Below are 18,260 nucleotides of genomic sequence, written 5' to 3'. Positions count from 1 at the left end.
GTCTGAATCGCAACAGACATGCGCCATATTTCACATTCGCATGTCAGTGTTTATCAATACGTGTTTTAAAAATCACATTACTTTCTTCTTCTTTTTTTTTTCATCTTATGCTACTTTTTATCTCTATAATCATTACAGTGTAATCAGAAGGATTTGTGGAGAATATGTAATAGTGTTTAGCAATGTAAATCAGATATATAAGTCTATAACCTCTGTACAATCAACGCTCATGCATGTTTGGTGGTATGGTTTTTTTTTTATTATTATTTGTCATTATCACCTCGCGTTATTTACGTTTTATTGATATAAAGCTCTCATAAAGATCGAGGAGGGCGTTATCATGGAAGCAAAACGGCAAGGGAATCTGAAAAAAAAAAAAAAAAATGTTTCAGACGTTTTCACGGAAACTAAAATCGTGGAACAAACGAAATAAACCACCGGACTTTGTGATACATTGAACTTGTGGACACCATAATGACGAAGGGCTCGCCATGGCTGTGTTGTGCAACATAGCAGCGCCTAATGCACGCAGACTGAATTACAAGCATTGAAGGGGAAAGCCAGTCCAACTAAAAGTTAGACTGATATAAAAGAGTAAAATTTTACGAGTTCAACGGTAGAAATTTGACTCAAATGGGATAAAAAATAAAGAAGTTATGGCATTTGAAGTTTTGCTAATTTCTGCAAAACAGTTCTTATACAGTGGATATGAATATGCAAACTGAGAGCTAACATGTCATAACCTCACAATTTTCCATCGATCATGTACCAGAAAAAAACAATGACGAAAATTCAATGTTTCTAACATTGAAGTCTGAAACATGATGTTATTCCCGATTAACATTCAGAAAAGTGATCAGTTATAGATGTACCAGGATTTGAGACTCGGGCATACTTGCATTGGAATTAAAAACGGGAAATTTCAAAATTTTATGTCCCAACAATATAGAAAGTCGTAAGGAGATGACATGCTCACTTTGCCATATGCATATTCATGATTATATCGACCGTTCAAGAACTGTTTCCTGAAAAATTAGCGAAACTTCAAAATGTCATAACTTCCTTATTTTTCACCCGATATCGATCAAAATTTTACCATTGAATTCGTAACATTTTACTCTTTTTTATCAGACTAACTAATTTGGATTGGATTTCCCGTTTAAAATACAGTTAAGAAATAAACTAGTTACATATTCAAGTCTATGCATGTTTTGGCCTTTTGAACAAGTAATACAGGTGCGTAAGACTTGCCTGATAAAGCGACACTAAATCTATGTCAATTCGACTTTAAACACTGATATGAATCCCTGATAAGTTCTTCAGAAAATCTTTTCCACAGCCCCTTGAATAATTCATAAAAACTGGTCAATAATGGTGCTTATACTAAAAATACGTTGTAGCAGAATTTCAATACATGCACCAGTCTGAGAAAAACATGAACAAGCATCCCAGTGGACCTATGTAATGCATTATGCTTGCAGGGATGCCAAGTTCAAGAAATTTTTATGAGTGAGATTTTCATGACTCGGCATCGCTCGGCATCTCGGCGCGCGAATGTGCCAGCGAGCGAGGGTGTGGGAGGGGTTTCTCCCCCGGTGGCCTCCCACGGTAGGGAGCTTTTTCAATTTTTAGCTTAGCAGAATGCGTGAGACTTGGTAGCTCTGTGCTTGTTGACTTATACTTTGTATAGTTTATCCCCTGATCATTATTATGTGGCCAGAAGATTATCTCAGTACGTGCCATATTTTTTCCTATTTTTTCAGACAACGTGGATACGTCCACAAAAACATTTTCTAACGCAGATAATATCATCTATCAATAACTGCTTAAGTGCTAAGACCAACAAATCGGAATGTACCTTCCCCTATAAACTGGGCGTAACTTGCATTATTCCATGTTTCTAATATGAGTAACACAAGACCTTGCGTGGAAACATGCAAGTTATGCTCAATCTACACCGCTTCGCTCAGTCTAGTCATAGCTTCGGCCAGATGGTCAAAACAATAGCTCAGTACTCTGCTTTGTCCAGTGCGCTAACGCTTGTCACCCACCGTCACGGTCAGCGAGTCCGCGCGGTCATTGGACAATGAGCTGTCATTGGCAAAGGGTTGGAGGAATGCGGATTGGATGGGGCCGTTGAGTGGCGTGAGGATTTGATAGGATAATGTGAGTGGAATGACTGAACTATTCAAGAATACGATCGGCGGAGATCACACGCCACCTGTGATCTACCGACCGCTATTATTACAACTTTCTTCCTTCGTGATGAAAGTGAATGACAAGATTATTGGCAGACATGGTATAAATACTGCTGCTTCAGAAGGAAGGCTCATCATTCTTTGACTTCCAACCATCGATACTACGTCTGCCTCAAGTGCTCGCCTCCAAGTTCTACATACTTATTGTACCTGAAAGTGTACTTTGGATTTACAATATACAGTTTATTATCATCGTGACACCGAACGAACGCCAAGACTATTAGGATGGCAACGAGTGTCAAGTCAAAGTATTTACAGGTATGTTTGCACTCTCGTTATTTACCGAGTATGTACTCTGAAACCATTATGATTTTCTTTGGATGAAATGTCAATATATGGTGCTTAATTTTTCCTCTTCTTTTTTTTTTCCCAAGAACTCTTTTTAATTTCAGCTTGAATCGTTCATATCAGTTTCTATCAAGAATTCTGTCGCTGTAAATGTCATTCAATTAATAATTTTCCTCTTTCATTTTCTTCATTCCAGCTCTCCGACGAGGATATATCTTGTATCGGCAAGCCGAGCCCTCTGGCCTTGTTGGCTGCTACCTGCCGGAAGATTGGCACAGCGTCGCCTCGTACTGCAGCTAGAACGCCTTCTCCTCGTCTCGCGTCCGACTCGACGTCAGACTTGTCAGCGCCGGTCGTCAAAGTACCCTGCCATCACCTACCACCAACGCCGCCACCATCTCCCCCGTACGTCTCGGTGTCACCTGCTGCTTCGCCCGTGGGCATCGATCGTTCATCGCCATTGCCTGCGTCAACCACCTGCTACACCACGCAACCACCGGTGTGTCCGCCTCCCCAGCAACCAAGCACCACTCACCCAGCTTACCGTCCGACGAGCGTCCGCTACTCTACGTACACCACGATTCCAGCTCGCCGAAGTACCCGTTATCCAGTCGCCTGTTCCAGCCCGTGCTGTCTTGGACCGCAGTACCTCCCATACCCAGCGGCCTACCACCAGCAATCAAGCATCTGCTCCAGCAGTTACTACCCGGTACCATTCAGGCATGTTCCCGTGTTTGGAGTGTACGACCAGCATCAGCTCAGGGCACCGGTTGCGTCGGTCTCGTCGCTGAAGACCCGACCAGCGAGACGTCAACCGAGGAAAGCAGCAGAGCAGGAAGACGAGGAGGAGATCATCGACGTCGTGTCTATTTGAAGTGGAGATTGATATGGATTTTGGGTTAAGACGCCCCTGGAGTTTCTTTATGCTAAAGACTTCTTGGTTTGTCAAATGTGTGTTGTGTGTAAATCGCTTGAACAAGCTTCTGTTCAGGTGAGAAAATAAATAAAATATATATTGAAGATTACACCGCTTTGTCTGTGTATTGATTACGAGAAGTATGAATGTGTCCACTTTAGTGCTGATCTGTGCGCTTGTGAATAATTAATTCTGTCATAAATACGGGTTTTCATATGTGCGTGTGTGTGCATGTGTGTGTTGTGTGTGTGTAGTCTGTGAATTGCCAGACTATCTCACAAAAATGAATGAAAGTGACGAACTGATAGATTAGTGAATATGCAGGAGCAATAGTAAACATACCACAACTCCATACAATACTATATACACCCAACGATACTCCGTACATCATAATCCAAACTGAATATCCACATCTTGTTTAAACAGTGAAGTAAAGTGTGTTGAGCCAAATATACGACTTATACAGACTGGTAGAAGTTTCGTTATGAATTCTGCGTATTTGTGTGTGTGTGTGTGTGCATATTGTGATGTGTAACATCATAATAAAATCATAGAAACAAGAGAGAGAGAGGGGCGACATTCATACATTTCTAATAAGCGAAGCACACAAGCAGGAGGAAAAATACTAGGCCTGCACATCGTCATTACAACACATAATACTACCAATACGCCTCTTTATCGTTGTCACTAACTGTTACAAATAAACGACTACATACTGGAAGAAATATCCAATAAACCCCCCAAATTCCACTTGTTAGCAAGCAGTCAAGCTATCTTCCTCTCCCTTTTTTTTTCTCCCTTCTCCCCATCTATCAATTCACCTCCACCCTGAATCAGTTCAAGTTGGCAACGCTTATATTCCCTCTCCATTCAGTTCCATCAGTGAGCTCTGTTTCCACCTCCCTGGTTCCAGTCTTCGACATAATGTTTCTATAGATTAGAAGAACAACAGGCGATGTTAATCATGACTATACCGCTCTGGAGTGTATAAGCGATGAAAAGATGTCTCTCGCAAACAAAAGAAAGCTATTAACTTTTAAGTCAGATGACGATCCTGGCATGATAATGAGGCGGCGCGGAGTGAACGCTTTCAAAGGTACGTTTAGATCTTTCCGCCCTGGGAAGAGAGCTAATTTTGGCCTGTCAGTCAAAGTCAGTTCGAGAGTTGAACATCAATGACAGGTGCAAGCGCGGACCCTTGACATTGACCATTCCTGTACGTAGGAGCATCGGGAACGGAAATTGCGTCACTACGTCACAATCATGCGTTCTTGGCAGCGTAATATGAACTCGCTATCAGTTTCAAACAAATATAAATGTTAGATAAAAAATCGGATATGATATGCAATGCAATACGAATTTGAATTCACTATGATAGAATAAAATCAAACAAAATAATGATGTAGGAGGTTTCATCAAAATCTTACATAGAGTTGGAACTGAGAATGGCATTTTCAAATTTCATATACGTTTCGTGAAATGTGATTTTAATGAGAATCGCAGTCATGTTCCGTTCAGATGAAGTGAGTGTCATGGCCCCACAAATTCCTACCTGACCTGCAAACAAGATAATCGTAATTCAATGAATTTTCCCTTTTTGACGAAGTATCGGCAAGAAACACTTTATCATGTTTATTCGCATCAGGCTGTGTTGGATTAACTTAGCAATGGTGACTTCTACTTGCTAAGTCGTTAAAAAAGTGAAAAACAATTTCTTTGAACAAAAGCTAACAAGATAGTTGTAAGACATTATGCACCTCTGTTTGTAAATTCTTATTCAGTAAAGGAAAACATGAGACAATTAAATTTCATATCATTTAATGCTAGAGTTTGAAGAGAATGCTATATCACTCTGTTCATCTGTTTTAACTGATGTCAACTTTAAAATTGTGTTTATATACACTGTAATATAATTAGAGCACTAGCACAATTAGTGTTCATCATGGCGTCCCGAAAATCGTCCTCCTCAGACAGTGAATTAAGAAGCAATAACTAGTGCTGAACTTACAATCAAAACAGCAATATAAATTGTATCTCCCCTTTCTCTCTCTCTCATCATACTGTATTTCTCTCTACATGTACAGCTCTATTGTTCTGCATGACTGCTATATATGTATCTGATAGAATTGTATTGTACAAAATAAAGTTGTGAGTGCAAATTTTCACTCAAATACTTTAAAACTCGACCTGAACTCACGGGGAGTATTTTCATGACACAGATTTGCTTCAATTAATACGTGATACGTTTTTTGAGTGCTGGTGAAATAAGTAAAATATATATGAATCAAATCATAATATTATTAATGAGAAAATGTCATTTTCATCTTTCATGAGCGAGCGTTTCACCAAAACAAGTGGAGTAACACGAATATCAGTGACGACATTCCGGCTAATAAATACATGAATATTTGATTTCTATCTATGATATTGATGTTTTAAAAAAGGTTTATTTTGTAACCCGTATACGCATTGGCCCTGTATTCAATACTGATAGCTTTGGAAAGATGATCAGGATTATATCGCGATTTTTAGCAAAGTTTCGTAAACTTAAGTGTGAAGTATATTATGTGCATGGCTAAAGAGGAGAAACCTTATGCAGTCGACGCAACGAACCTTTGTGACGGAAACAACACTGATAACAGTTTACTGTTCTTTATGACTTTTTTTTTTTCGAAACGAACTCTTAATTCTGACAATACTGGTAAAATGTTATAAAAGAGTAAAGGATGCTTGAACCCTACAAATCTGCACACACACACACACACACACACACACACACACACACACAAGCTAGTTCAATAGTTGTTTCGTATTCTTAGCAGTTGAGCTGCGATGGACTGCGTTGGCCTACTCACAGTCGAAATTTATTTAACAGGTAGCGAAAGGACAAAATCCCGAAGCTTATATGTGATGAGACCACTGCTTTCGAAGTTTGGTTGCTCATCATCCTCAGCAGCGGTCAAGTGCGAACGGTCATTGGTCGATTACCTGTCATCACTGACCCTCACGAAACAAAGGCCAGCGAGCTGTTGATTGGACGGGTAGCTGATTGACATGATCAGACGGGATCTGGTCGGGTCTGGTGTTCCGGTGGCGGCCGGCGGAAGAGATCAAAAATGCCCACTCTCATCTACCAGTGTCTCCTGATCCCTATTCTTAACCTCATGGGCGCTTCATCGGACAAAAGAGTTGACACCCTTGACAGATCACCATGGCCAGTCTGGAAGAAGTGCATACTTAAAGGATATAGCCACGGCTCGACACTAACGGTGGCCCGGGGCCACCAAAAACGCACGTCGGGCCACCAAAATTTCAGAAATGAAGAATTTGGTGGCCTGATCGGGCCACCAAAAGAGGTCGGATGTTTGCCTTTGGGCCATCAAAATTAAAAGTTAGTGTGGAGCCCTGATATAGCAGTATAGCTTTAGTTGAGATGGGGATTTAGGTTTTAACATATTGAGATATAAGAAAAAAAAAAAAACATTAATATGAAATATGAGAGAACATACAATTCTAAGAGGACTTCAAATTTCATTCGATGGAAAACGGTTTTGAAAAAGCTGAGAGATCCAAAAACAAAGTTAGACAAAGCGGTACTATAATAAAAGGTGGGACCCACCATTATTATGTTTTCTTTGTTTTTGGATATTTCAGCCATTTAAGAACCGATTTTCATCAAAATAAATTTTGAAGTTCTCTTAGAATTGTATGCTTTATCTTGGGTTATTTCAGTAATTTGTTGGCAAGTTTGTTGGTATTTACAGTGGTGATGATGTATTCTTCGAATGCCTAATGAATCAACTTTTCAATGTATTTTATATTTAAGGTTGAGAGGTGGGATAGAGTGAAAAAAGAAGATGCCAAGAATTAGAGTGAAAGTGAACGGAGAGACAGGGGAGTCTTTGTAAAGATGTTTAATGTAGGGTGTGAAACATTTCACCATGGTGTATCGATTCGGGATCTATGATTTATCCAGCTGCATGGTGACGTTACCAAACAAACCTTTACTAAAAATACAAACAAAATGCAGAGAAGAAAATGAACAAAGAAATACAGTATTGGGAAAAATTACAGTCAAACTCAATGTTTAACATGACACTGATCAAGCAAGCCATACAGACTAGTTAGAGCAGTTTCTTCGAACTGGCCCTGAAATTGAAAGATATGAGATTGTATAGTGTTTCAGATGTTTTTAAATAAATTCTTGTCTCGCTATATACTTCAAACCCATTCCACATAAATCTCATAGTTTGGCAGGCTATATCATAACAACACTACATTAATTTGATGCGAAGAAGAAGCTTGGTGCACATATTAATTTCAAGCACAAGAATAAAAGGGATACACCAAAATGGTGAAATATTGAGGGGATTAATATTTTACCTGGGGAATTATTTACCTCCTCACATCAATTCGATGTGCTTTATACGACGATTATTACCATTCTCTGCCTAACCAAAAATTGTATACCTTTCTTTCAAATGAAGCAAAAAATCATTTTCTTAATTCTATATTTCTCTCTTATTGTGTCTTGCCACGTATGTATACCATGTGCAAAGTTTTTATGTAATTGTTTCAAATTGTATTTTATCAAGACAGCCTACTTGTTTTTATTGCACGCACTAACTGAAAAAAGTAACAACAACAAAACGTGGTTGATGTTAGTACCAATAAATGAAATAAATGAATGAATATTATGTCTGATGTTGATGAACATTTTGTCACCATATCACCTGATACAAGTGTGCGTTTCGCAGTCTCAACGTAACCATGGCGTTATCATTTTAGTCATCATCTGTCTTGTATATTATATACAACTGTAGGTATATGTGCATTATCAAAGCATAAAGATATACCCATAAACATGAACTCTCTCCCTCTATCCCCCTCCGTCTACCCCCCCCCCTCTTTCTTACACCCCTTCTTTCACCTGAGCCTATCTATTATTAGGTACCCGTCCACCAGTACTAAAAGTTTTTCATTCATTCTCCTCCGAAGCAGTCTACGTATTAACCAGGTCTGTAGTTCAATACCAACAGCTGAACAAGTCATGTTTGTCCACTCTTCAGGTTGGCCACGTAGCTCAGAAACATAATAGGAGGCGGAGAATAGTTTTTACGCAGTCTGAGTACGATGATCGAGGAGATTATGATGTACTCGTATCTATTAAGATGGGACAAAAGATGGCTGCTATCACTTGGTCCATCCTGTAGAATGCTGAGCGACCGGTACGGCACGGATGAAGAAGATCAAAAGATAGCTCAGATCTTACCGACTCGTCAAAGTATCCTCCTTTTTCGCCTGTCAATCTATGACCTGGGCATAGACTCATCAAGTTTGCACATGTCTGAATCGCAAAAGACATGCACCATATTTCACATTCGCATTTCAGTGTTTATCATTAAGTTTTTTAAAGATCACATCACTTTTTTTCCCATCTTATGTTACTTTTTATCTCTATAATTATTACAGTGTAATCAGAAGGATTTGTGGAGAATATATAATAGTGTTTAGCAATGTAACAATTAATCAGATGATATATAAGTATATAACATCTGCACAATCAATGCTCGTGCACGTTTGGTGGTATGTGTTTTGTATTATTTGTCATTATCACCTTGCGTTAATCACGTTTTATTGATATTCTAATTAATGCTCTCATAAAGATCTAGGAGGTCATTATCGTGGAAGCAAAACGGCAAGGGAATCTGAAAAAAAAAATGTTTCAGACGTTTTCACGGAAACTAAAATCGTGGAACAAACGAAATAAACCACCGGACTTTGTGATACATTGAACTTTATGGACACCATAATAATGACGAAGGGCTCGCCATGGCTGTGTTGTGCAACATAGCAGCACCTAATGCACGCAGACTGAATGACAAGCATTGAAGGGGAAAGAAAGCCAGTCCAACTAAAAGTTAGACTGATATAAAAGAATAAAATTTTACGAGTTCAACGGTAGAAATTTGACTCAAATGGGATAAAAAATAAAGAAGTTATGGCATTTTGAAGTTTTGCTAATTTCTGCAAAACAGTTCTTATACAGTGGATATGAATATGCAAAATGAGAGAGCTAACATGTCACAACCTCACAATTTTCCATCGATCATGTACCAGAAAAAAAAAATGAACGAAAAAAAAAAAATGACGAAAATTCAATGTTTCTAACATTGAAGTCTGAAACCTGATGTTATTCCCGGTTAACATTCAGAAAAGTGATCAGTTATAAATGTACCAGGATTTGAGACTCGGGCATAATTGCATTGGAATAAAAAACGGGAAATTTCAAAATTTTATGTCCCACTGTGACAAAATGGTAGGTTGTAAGGGGATGACATGGTCACTTTGCCATTTGCATATTCATAATTATATCGACCGTTCAAGAACTGTTTCCTGAAAAATTAGCGAAACTTCAATATGTCATAACTTCCTTATTTTTCACCCGATATCGATCAAAATTTTACCGTTGAATTCGTAACATTTTACTTGTTCTTATCAGACTAACTAATTTGGACTGGATTTCACGTTTAAAATACAGTGGAGAAATAAACTAGTTTAATTACATATTCAAATCTATGCATGTTTTGGCCTTTTGAACAAGTAGTATAGGTACGTAAGACTTGCCTGATAAAGCGACACTAAATCTATGCTAATTCGATTTTAAATACTGATATGAATCCCTGATTAGTTCTTTATAAAATCTTTTCCACAGCCACTTATTCATAAAACTGGTCAATAATGGTGCTTATACTAAAAATACGTTGTATATATAGCAGAATTTTAATACATGCACCAGTCTGAGAAAAACATGAACAAGTATCCCAGTGGACCTATGTAATGCATTATGCTTGTTGACTTATACAATGTATAGTTTATCCCCTGATCATTATTATGTGGCCGGAAGATTATCTCAGTATGTGCCATATTTTTTTCCTCTTTTTTCAGACAACGTGGATACGCCCACAAAAATATTTTCTAACGCAGATAATATCATCTATCAATAACTGCTAAAGTGCTAAGACCAACAAATCGGAATGTACATTCCCCTATAAACTGGGCGTAACTTGCATTACTAGTATTCCATGTTTCTAATGAGTAACACAAGACCTTGCGTGGAAACATGCAAGTTATGCTCAATCGATAGACCGCTTCGCTCAGTCTAGTCATAGCTTCGGCCAGATGGTCAAAACAATAGCTCAGTGCTGTGCTTTGTCCGGTGCGCTAACGCTTGTCACCCACGGTCACGGTCAGCGAGTCCGGGCGGTCATTGGACAATGAGCTGTCATTGCCAAAGGGTTGGAGGGATGCGGATTGGATGGGACCGTTGAGTGGCGTGAGGATTTGACAGGATAATGTGAGTGGAATGACTGGACTATTCAAGAATACGATCGGCGGAGATCACACGCCACCTGTGATCTACCGACCGCTATTATTACAACTTTCCTCCTTCGTGATGAAGGTGAATGACAAGACTATATTGGCAGACATGGTATAAATACTGCTGCTTCAGAAGAAAGGCTCATCATTCTTTGACTTCCAACCATCGATACTACGTCTGCCTCAAGTGCTCGCCTCCAAGTTCTATATACTTATTGTACCTGAAAGTGTACTTTGGATTTACAGTACAGTTTATAATCATTGTGATACCGAACGAACGCCAAGACTATTAGGATGGCAACGAGTGTCAAGTCAAAGTATTTACAGGTATGTTTGCACTCTCGTTATTTACCGAGTATGTGCTCTGAAACCATTATGATTTTTTTTTTTTTTTTGATGAGATGTCAATATATGGGGCTTAATTTTTCCTCTCTTTTTTTTTTTTACCAAAAACTCCTTTTAATTTGAGCTTGAATTGTTCATATCAGTTTCTATCAAGAATTATGTTACTGTAAATGTCATTTAAGTAATAATTTCCTCTTTTTTTTTTCTTCATTCCAGCTCTCCGACGAGGATGCATCTTGTATCGGCAAGCCGAGCCCTCTGGCCTTGTTGGCTGCTACCTGCCGGAAGATTGGCACAGCGTCGCCTCGTACTGCAGCTAGAACGCCTTCTCCTCGTCCCGCGTCCCACTCGACGTCAGAGTTGTTGTTAGCGCCGGTCGCCAAAGTACCCTGCCATCAGCTACCACCAACGCCGCCACCATCTCCCCCGTACGTCTCGGTGTCACCTGCTGCTTCGCCCGTGGGCATCGAACGTTCATCGCCATTGCCTGCGTCAACCACCTGCTACACCACGCAACCACCAGTGTGTCCGCCTCCCCATCAACCAAGCACCACTCACCCGGCTTACCGTCCGACGAGCGTCCGCTACTCTCCGTACACCATGATTTCCGCTCGCCGGAGTACCCATCACCCAGTCGCCTGTGCTAGCCCGTGCTGTCTTGGACCGCAGTACCTCCCATACCCAGCGGCCTACCACCAGGGATCAAGCATCTGCTCCAGCAGTTACTACCCGGTACCCTTCACTCGTGTTCCCGTGTTTGGAGTGTACGACCAACATCAGCTCAGGGCACCGGTTGCGTCGGTCTCGTCGCTGAAGGCCCGACCAGCGAGACGTCAACCGAGGAAAGCAGCAGAGGAACCAGAAGACGAGGAGGAAATGATCGACGTCGTGTCTCTTTGAAGTGGAGATTGATATGGACTTTGGGTTAAGACACCCCTGGAGTTTCTTTATGCTGAAGACTTCTTGGTTTGTCAAATGTGTGTTGTGTGTAAATAGCTTGAACAAGCTTCTGTTCAGGTGAGAAAATAAATGAAATATATTGAAGATTACACCGCTTTGTCTGTGTATTGATTACGAGAAGTATGAATGTGTCCACATTAGTGCTGATCTGTGCGCATGTGATTAATTAATTCTGTCATAAATACGGGTTTTCATATGTGCGTGTGTGTGTGTGCGTGTGTGTGTGTGTGTGGTCTATGAATTGCCAGACTATCCCACAAAAATGAATGAAAGTGACGAACTGATAGATTAGTGAATATGCAGGAGCAATAGTAAACATACATGTACCACAACTCCACACAATACTACACCCAACGATGCTCCGTACATCATAATCCAAACTGAATATCCACATCTTGTTTAAACAGTGAAGTAAAGTGTGTTGAGCCAAATATACGACTTATACAGACTGGTAGAAGTTTCGTTATGAATTCTGCGTATTTGTGTGTGTGTGTGTGTGTGTGTGTGTGTGTGTGTGTGTGCATATTGTGATGTGTAACATCATGTCAAATAAACAAGAGAGAGAGAGAGAGAGAGAGAGAGGGGCGACATTCATACTTTTGTAATAAGTGAAGCACACAAGCAGGAGGAAAAATACTAGGCCTACACATCGTCGTTACAACACATAATACTACCAACCCAGCTCTTTATCGTTGTCACTATAACTGTTACAAACAAACGACTACATACTGGAAGAAATATTCAATAAACTCCCAAATTCCACTTGTTCAAGATGACTTTGATGAACGGGATAAAATCAAGCAAGCAGTCAAGCTATCTTCCTCTCGCTCTTTTCTCCCATCTCCCCGTCTATCAATTCACCTCCACCCTGAATCAGTTCAAGTTGGCAACGCTTATATTCCCTCTCCATTCAGTTCCATCAGTGAGCTCTGTTTCCACATCCCTGGTTCCAGTCTTCGACATATGTTTCCATAGATTAGAAGAACAACAGGCTATGTTAATCATGACTATACCCCTCCGGAGTGTATAAGCGATGAAAAGATGTCTCTCGCAAACAAAAGAAAGCTATTAACTTTCAAGTCAGATGACGATCCTGGCATGATAATGAGGCGGTGCGGAGTGAACGCCTTCAAAGGTACGTTTAGATCTTTCCGCCCTGAGAAAAGGGCTAATTTTGGCCCGTCAGTCAGAGTCAGATCGAGAGTTGAACATCAATGACAGGTGCAAGCGCGGACCCTTGACATTGACCATTCCTGTACGGAGGTCGGGAACGGAAATCGCGTCACTACGTCACAATCATGCGTTCTTGGCAGCGTCATATGAACTCGCTATATCAGTTTCAAACAAAATGTTAGATAAAAAATCGCATATAATATGCAATGCGATACCAATCTAAATTCACTAAGATAGACTAAAATCAAACAAATGATGTTGGAGGTTCCATCAAAATCTTACATAGAGTTGGAACATGAGTAGGGCATTTTCAAATTTCATATACGTTTCGTGAAATGTGATTTTAATGAGAATCACAGTCATGTCCAGTTCTGATGAAGTGAGTGTCATGGCCCCATAAATTCCTAACTGACCTGCAAACAAGATAATCGTAATTCAATGAATTTTCCCTTTTTGACTAAGTATCAGGAAGAAACACTTCTTGTTTATATATGTTTATTCGCTCTGTTCACTCACTCTGTTCATCTGTTTTCACTGATGTCAACTTTAAAATTGTGTTTAATTACACTGTAATATAATTATAGTACTAGCACAAGTGTTCATCATGGCATCCTGAAAATTGTCCTCCTCAGACAGTGAATTAAGAAGCAATAACTGGTGCTGAACTTACAATCAAAACAGCAATATAAATTGTATATCCCCCCCCCTTCTCTCTCTCTCTCATCATATTTCTCTCTACATGTACAGCTCTATTGTACTGCATGACTGCATATACATGTATCTGATAGAATTGTATTGTACGAAATAAAGTTGTGAGTGCAAACTTTCACTCAAATACTTTAAAACTCGACCTGAACTCACGGGGAATATTTTCATGACACAGATTTACTTCACTTAATACGTGATACGTTTTTAGAGTGCTGGTGAAATAAGTAAAATATATATGAATCAAATCATAATATTATTAATGAGAAAATGTCATTTTCATCTTTTATGAGCGAGCGTTTCACCAAAACAAGTGGAGTAATACGAATATCAGTGACGACATTCCAACTAATAAATACATGAATATTTGATTTCTATCTATGATATTGATGTTTTAAAAAAGGTTTATTTTGGAACCCGTATACGCATTGGCCCTGTATTCAATACTGATAGCTTTGGAAAGATGATCACGATTATATCGCGATTTTTAGCAAAGTTTCGTAAACTTAAGTGTGAAGTATATTATGTGCATGGCTACAGAGGAGAAATGTTATGCAGTCGACGCAACGAACCTTTGTGACGGAAACAACACTGATAACAGTTTACTGTTCTTTATGACTTTTTTTTTCGAAACGAACTCTTAATTCTGACAATACTGGTAAGATTTTATAAAAGAGTAAAGGATGCTTGAACCCTACAAATCTGCACACACACACACACACACACACACACACACACACACACAAGCTAGTTCAATAGTTGTTTCGTATTCTTAGCAGTTGAGCTGCGATGGACTGCGTTGGCCTACTCACAGTCGAAATTTATTTAACAGGTAGAGAAATGACAAAATCCAGAAGCTTATATGTGATGAGACCACTGCTTTCGAAGTTTGGCTGCTCATCATCCTCAGCAGCGGTCAAGTGCGAGCGGTCATTGGTTTATTACCTGTCATCACTGACCCTCACAAAACAAAGGCCAGCGAGCTGTTGATTGGACGGGTAGCTGATTGACATGATCAGACGGGATCTGGTGGGGTCTGGTGTTCCGGTGGCGGCCGGCGGAAGAGATCAAAAATGCCCACTCTCATCTACCAGTGTCTCCTGATCCCTATTCTTAACCTCATGGGTGCTTCATCGGACAAAAGAGTTGACACCCTTGACAGATCACCATGTCCAGTCTGGAAGAAGTGCATACTTATAGGATATAGCAGTATAGCCGAGATGGGGATTTAGGTTTTAACATATTGAGATATAAGAAAAAACATTGATATGAAATATGAAAGAACACACAATTCTAAGAGGACTTCAAATTTCATTCGATGGAAAACTGAGAGATCCAAAAACAAAGTTAGACAAAGCGGTTCTATAATAAAAGGTGGGACCCACCATTATTATGTTTTCTTTGTTTTTGGATATCTCAGCCATTTAAGAACCGATTTTCATCAAAATAAATTTTGAAGTTCTCTTAGAATTGTATGCTCTTCCATGTATGCTTTATCTTGTGTTATTTCAGTAATTTGTTGGCAAGTTTGTTGGTATTTACAGTGGTGATGATATATGTATTCTTTGAATGCCTAATGAATCAACTTTTCAATGTGTTTTATATTTAAGGTTGAGAGGTGGGATAGAGTGAAAAAAGAAGATGCCAAGAATTAGAGTGAAAGTGAACGGAGAGACAGGGGAGTCCTTGTAAAGATGTTTAATGTAGGGTGTGAAACATTTCACCATGGTGTATCGATTCGGTATTTATGATTTATCCAGCTGCATGGTGACGTTACCAAACAAACCTTTACTAAAATACCAAAAAAAAAAATGCAGAGAAGAAAATAAACAAAGAAATACAGTATTGGGAAAAAAATTACAGTCAAACTCAATGTTTAACATGACACTGATCAAGCAAGCTATACAGACTAATTAGAGCAGTTTCTTCGAACTGGCCCTGAAATTGAAAGATATGATATTGTATAGTGTTTCAGATGTTTTTAAATCGACTCTTGTCTCGCTATATACTTCAAACCCATTCCACATAAATCTCATAGTTTGGCAGGCTATATCATAACAACACTACATTGATTTGATGCGAAGAAGCAGCTTGGTGCACATATTAATTTCAAGCACAAGAATAAAAAAGATACACCAAAATGTTGAAATATTGAGGGGATTAATATTTTACCTGGGGAATTATTTACCTCCTCACATCAATTCGATGTGCTTGATACGACGATTATTACCATTCTCTGCCTAACTAAAAATTGTATACCTTTCTTTCAAATGAAAAAAAAAAATCATTTTCTGAATTCTATATTTCTCTCTTATTGTGTCTTGCCTCGTATGTATACCATGTGCGAAGTTTTTATGTAATTGTTTCAAATTGTATTTTATCAAGACAGCCTACTTGTTTTAATTGCACGCACTAACTGAAAAAAATAACAACAAAAAACGTGGTTGATGTTAGCACCAATAAATGAAATAAACGAATGAATATTATGTCTGATGTTGATGAACATTTTGTCACCATCTATATCACCTGATACAAGTGTGCGTTTCGCAGTCTCAACGTAAACATGGCGTTATCATTTTAGTCATCATCTGTCTTGTATATTAAATACAACTGTAGGTATATGTGCATTATCAAAGCATAAAGATATACCCATAAACATGAACTCGAACTCTCTCTCTATCCCCCTCCGTCTACCCCCCCCCCCCCCCCCTCTTTCTTACACTATCTTTCACCTTAGCCTATCTATTATTAGGTACCCGTCCACCAGTACTAAAAGCTTTTCATTCATTCTCCTCCGAAGCAGTCTACGTATTAACCAGGTCTGTAGTTCAATACCAAGTCATGTTTGTCCTCTCTACAGGTTGGCCACGCAGCTCAGAAACATAATAGGAGGCGGAGAATAGTTTTCACGCAGTCTGAGTACGATGATCGAGGAGATTACGATGTAGTCTTAGCTATTAAGATGGGACAAAAGATGGCTGCTATCACTTGTTCCATCCTGTAGGATGCTGAGCGACCGGTACGGCACGGATGAAGAAGATCAAAAGATAGCTCAGATCTTACCGACTCGTCAAAGTATCCTCCTTTCGCCTGTCAATCTATGACCTGGGCATTGACTCATCAAGTTTGCACATGTCTGAATCGCAACAGACACGCACCATATTTCATATCCGCATGTCAGTGTTTATCAATAAGTTGTTTTTTTTTTTTAATCACATTACTTTCTTTCTTTTTTTTTTTTTTTTACTTATGTTACTTTTTATCTATATATTACAGCGTACACGGAAGGATTTGTGGAGAATATATAATAGTGTAGGCCTATAGGGATGTAACGATTAATCAGAGATATAATTCTATAACCTTTGTACAATCAAAGCTCATGCATGTTTGGTGGTATGATTTTTCTAGTAATGAATTTGTCATTATCACCTTGCATCATTCACGTTTTATTGATACTCTAATTAATGCTCTCATAAATATCTAGGAGGACGTTATTATGGAAGCAAAACGGCAAGAGAAAATTGAAAAATGTTTCAAACGTTTTCACGGAAACTAAAATCGTGGAACAAATGAAAATAAATCACCAGACTTTATGATACATTGAACTTTATGGACACCATAATGACGAAGGGCTCGCCATGGCTGTGTTGTGCAACATAGCAGCACCTAATGGACGCAGACTGAATTACAAGCATTGAAGGGGAAAGCCAGTCCAACTAAAAGTTAGACTGATATAAAAGAGTGAAGTTTTACGAGTTCAACGGTAAGAATTTGACTCAAATGGGATAAAAAAAATAAGGAAGTTATGACATTTTGAAGTTTTGCTAATTTCTGCAAAACAGTTCTTATACAGTGGATATGAATATGCAAAATGGGAGAGCTAACATGTCATAACCTCACAATTTTCCGTCGATCATGTACCAGAAAAAAAAAATGACGAAAATTCAATGTTTCTGACTTTGAAGTCTGAAACATGATGTTATTCCCGATTAACATTCAGAAAAGTGATCAGTTATAGATGTACCAGGATTTGAAACTCGGGCATAATTGCATTGGAATTAAAAACGGGAAATTTCAAAATTTTATGTCCCAACAATATAGAAAGTTGTAAGGGAATGACATGCTCACTTTGCCATTTGCATATTCATGATTATATCGACCGTTCAAGAACTGTTTCCTGAAAAATTAGCGAAACTTCAAAATGTTATAACTTCCTTATTTTTCACCCGATATCG

The 18,260-nt window shown here is 38.9% G+C and overlaps 2 protein-coding genes across 2 annotated transcripts; both read left to right on the top strand.

Moving 5' to 3' along the window:
* Positions 1–2,464: 2,464 nt before the first annotated feature.
* LOC140245433 (uncharacterized) lies at positions 2,465–3,506 on the top strand. Its single transcript, XM_072325011.1, has 2 exons — positions 2,465–2,516; positions 2,743–3,506. Exons 1-2 carry the CDS (start codon positions 2,484–2,486, stop codon positions 3,418–3,420), a joined length of 711 nt encoding a protein of 236 aa, XP_072181112.1. The 5' UTR covers positions 2,465–2,483; the 3' UTR covers positions 3,421–3,506.
* A 7,488-nt stretch (positions 3,507–10,994) lies between these two features.
* On the top strand, positions 10,995–12,087 carry LOC140245557 (uncharacterized). The gene is made up of 2 exons (XM_072325123.1): positions 10,995–11,169; positions 11,404–12,087. The coding sequence occupies exons 1-2, from the start codon at positions 11,137–11,139 to the stop codon at positions 12,085–12,087; spliced, it is 717 nt and encodes a 238-aa protein (XP_072181224.1). The 5' UTR covers positions 10,995–11,136.
* The last annotated feature ends 6,173 nt before the right edge of the window (positions 12,088–18,260 follow it).

This window comes from Diadema setosum, chromosome 22 (genome assembly GCF_964275005.1).
Source record: "Diadema setosum chromosome 22, eeDiaSeto1, whole genome shotgun sequence".
Classification (NCBI taxonomy): domain Eukaryota; kingdom Metazoa; phylum Echinodermata; class Echinoidea; order Diadematoida; family Diadematidae; genus Diadema; species Diadema setosum.
This window is presented reverse-complemented; position numbering and strand designations above follow the sequence as displayed.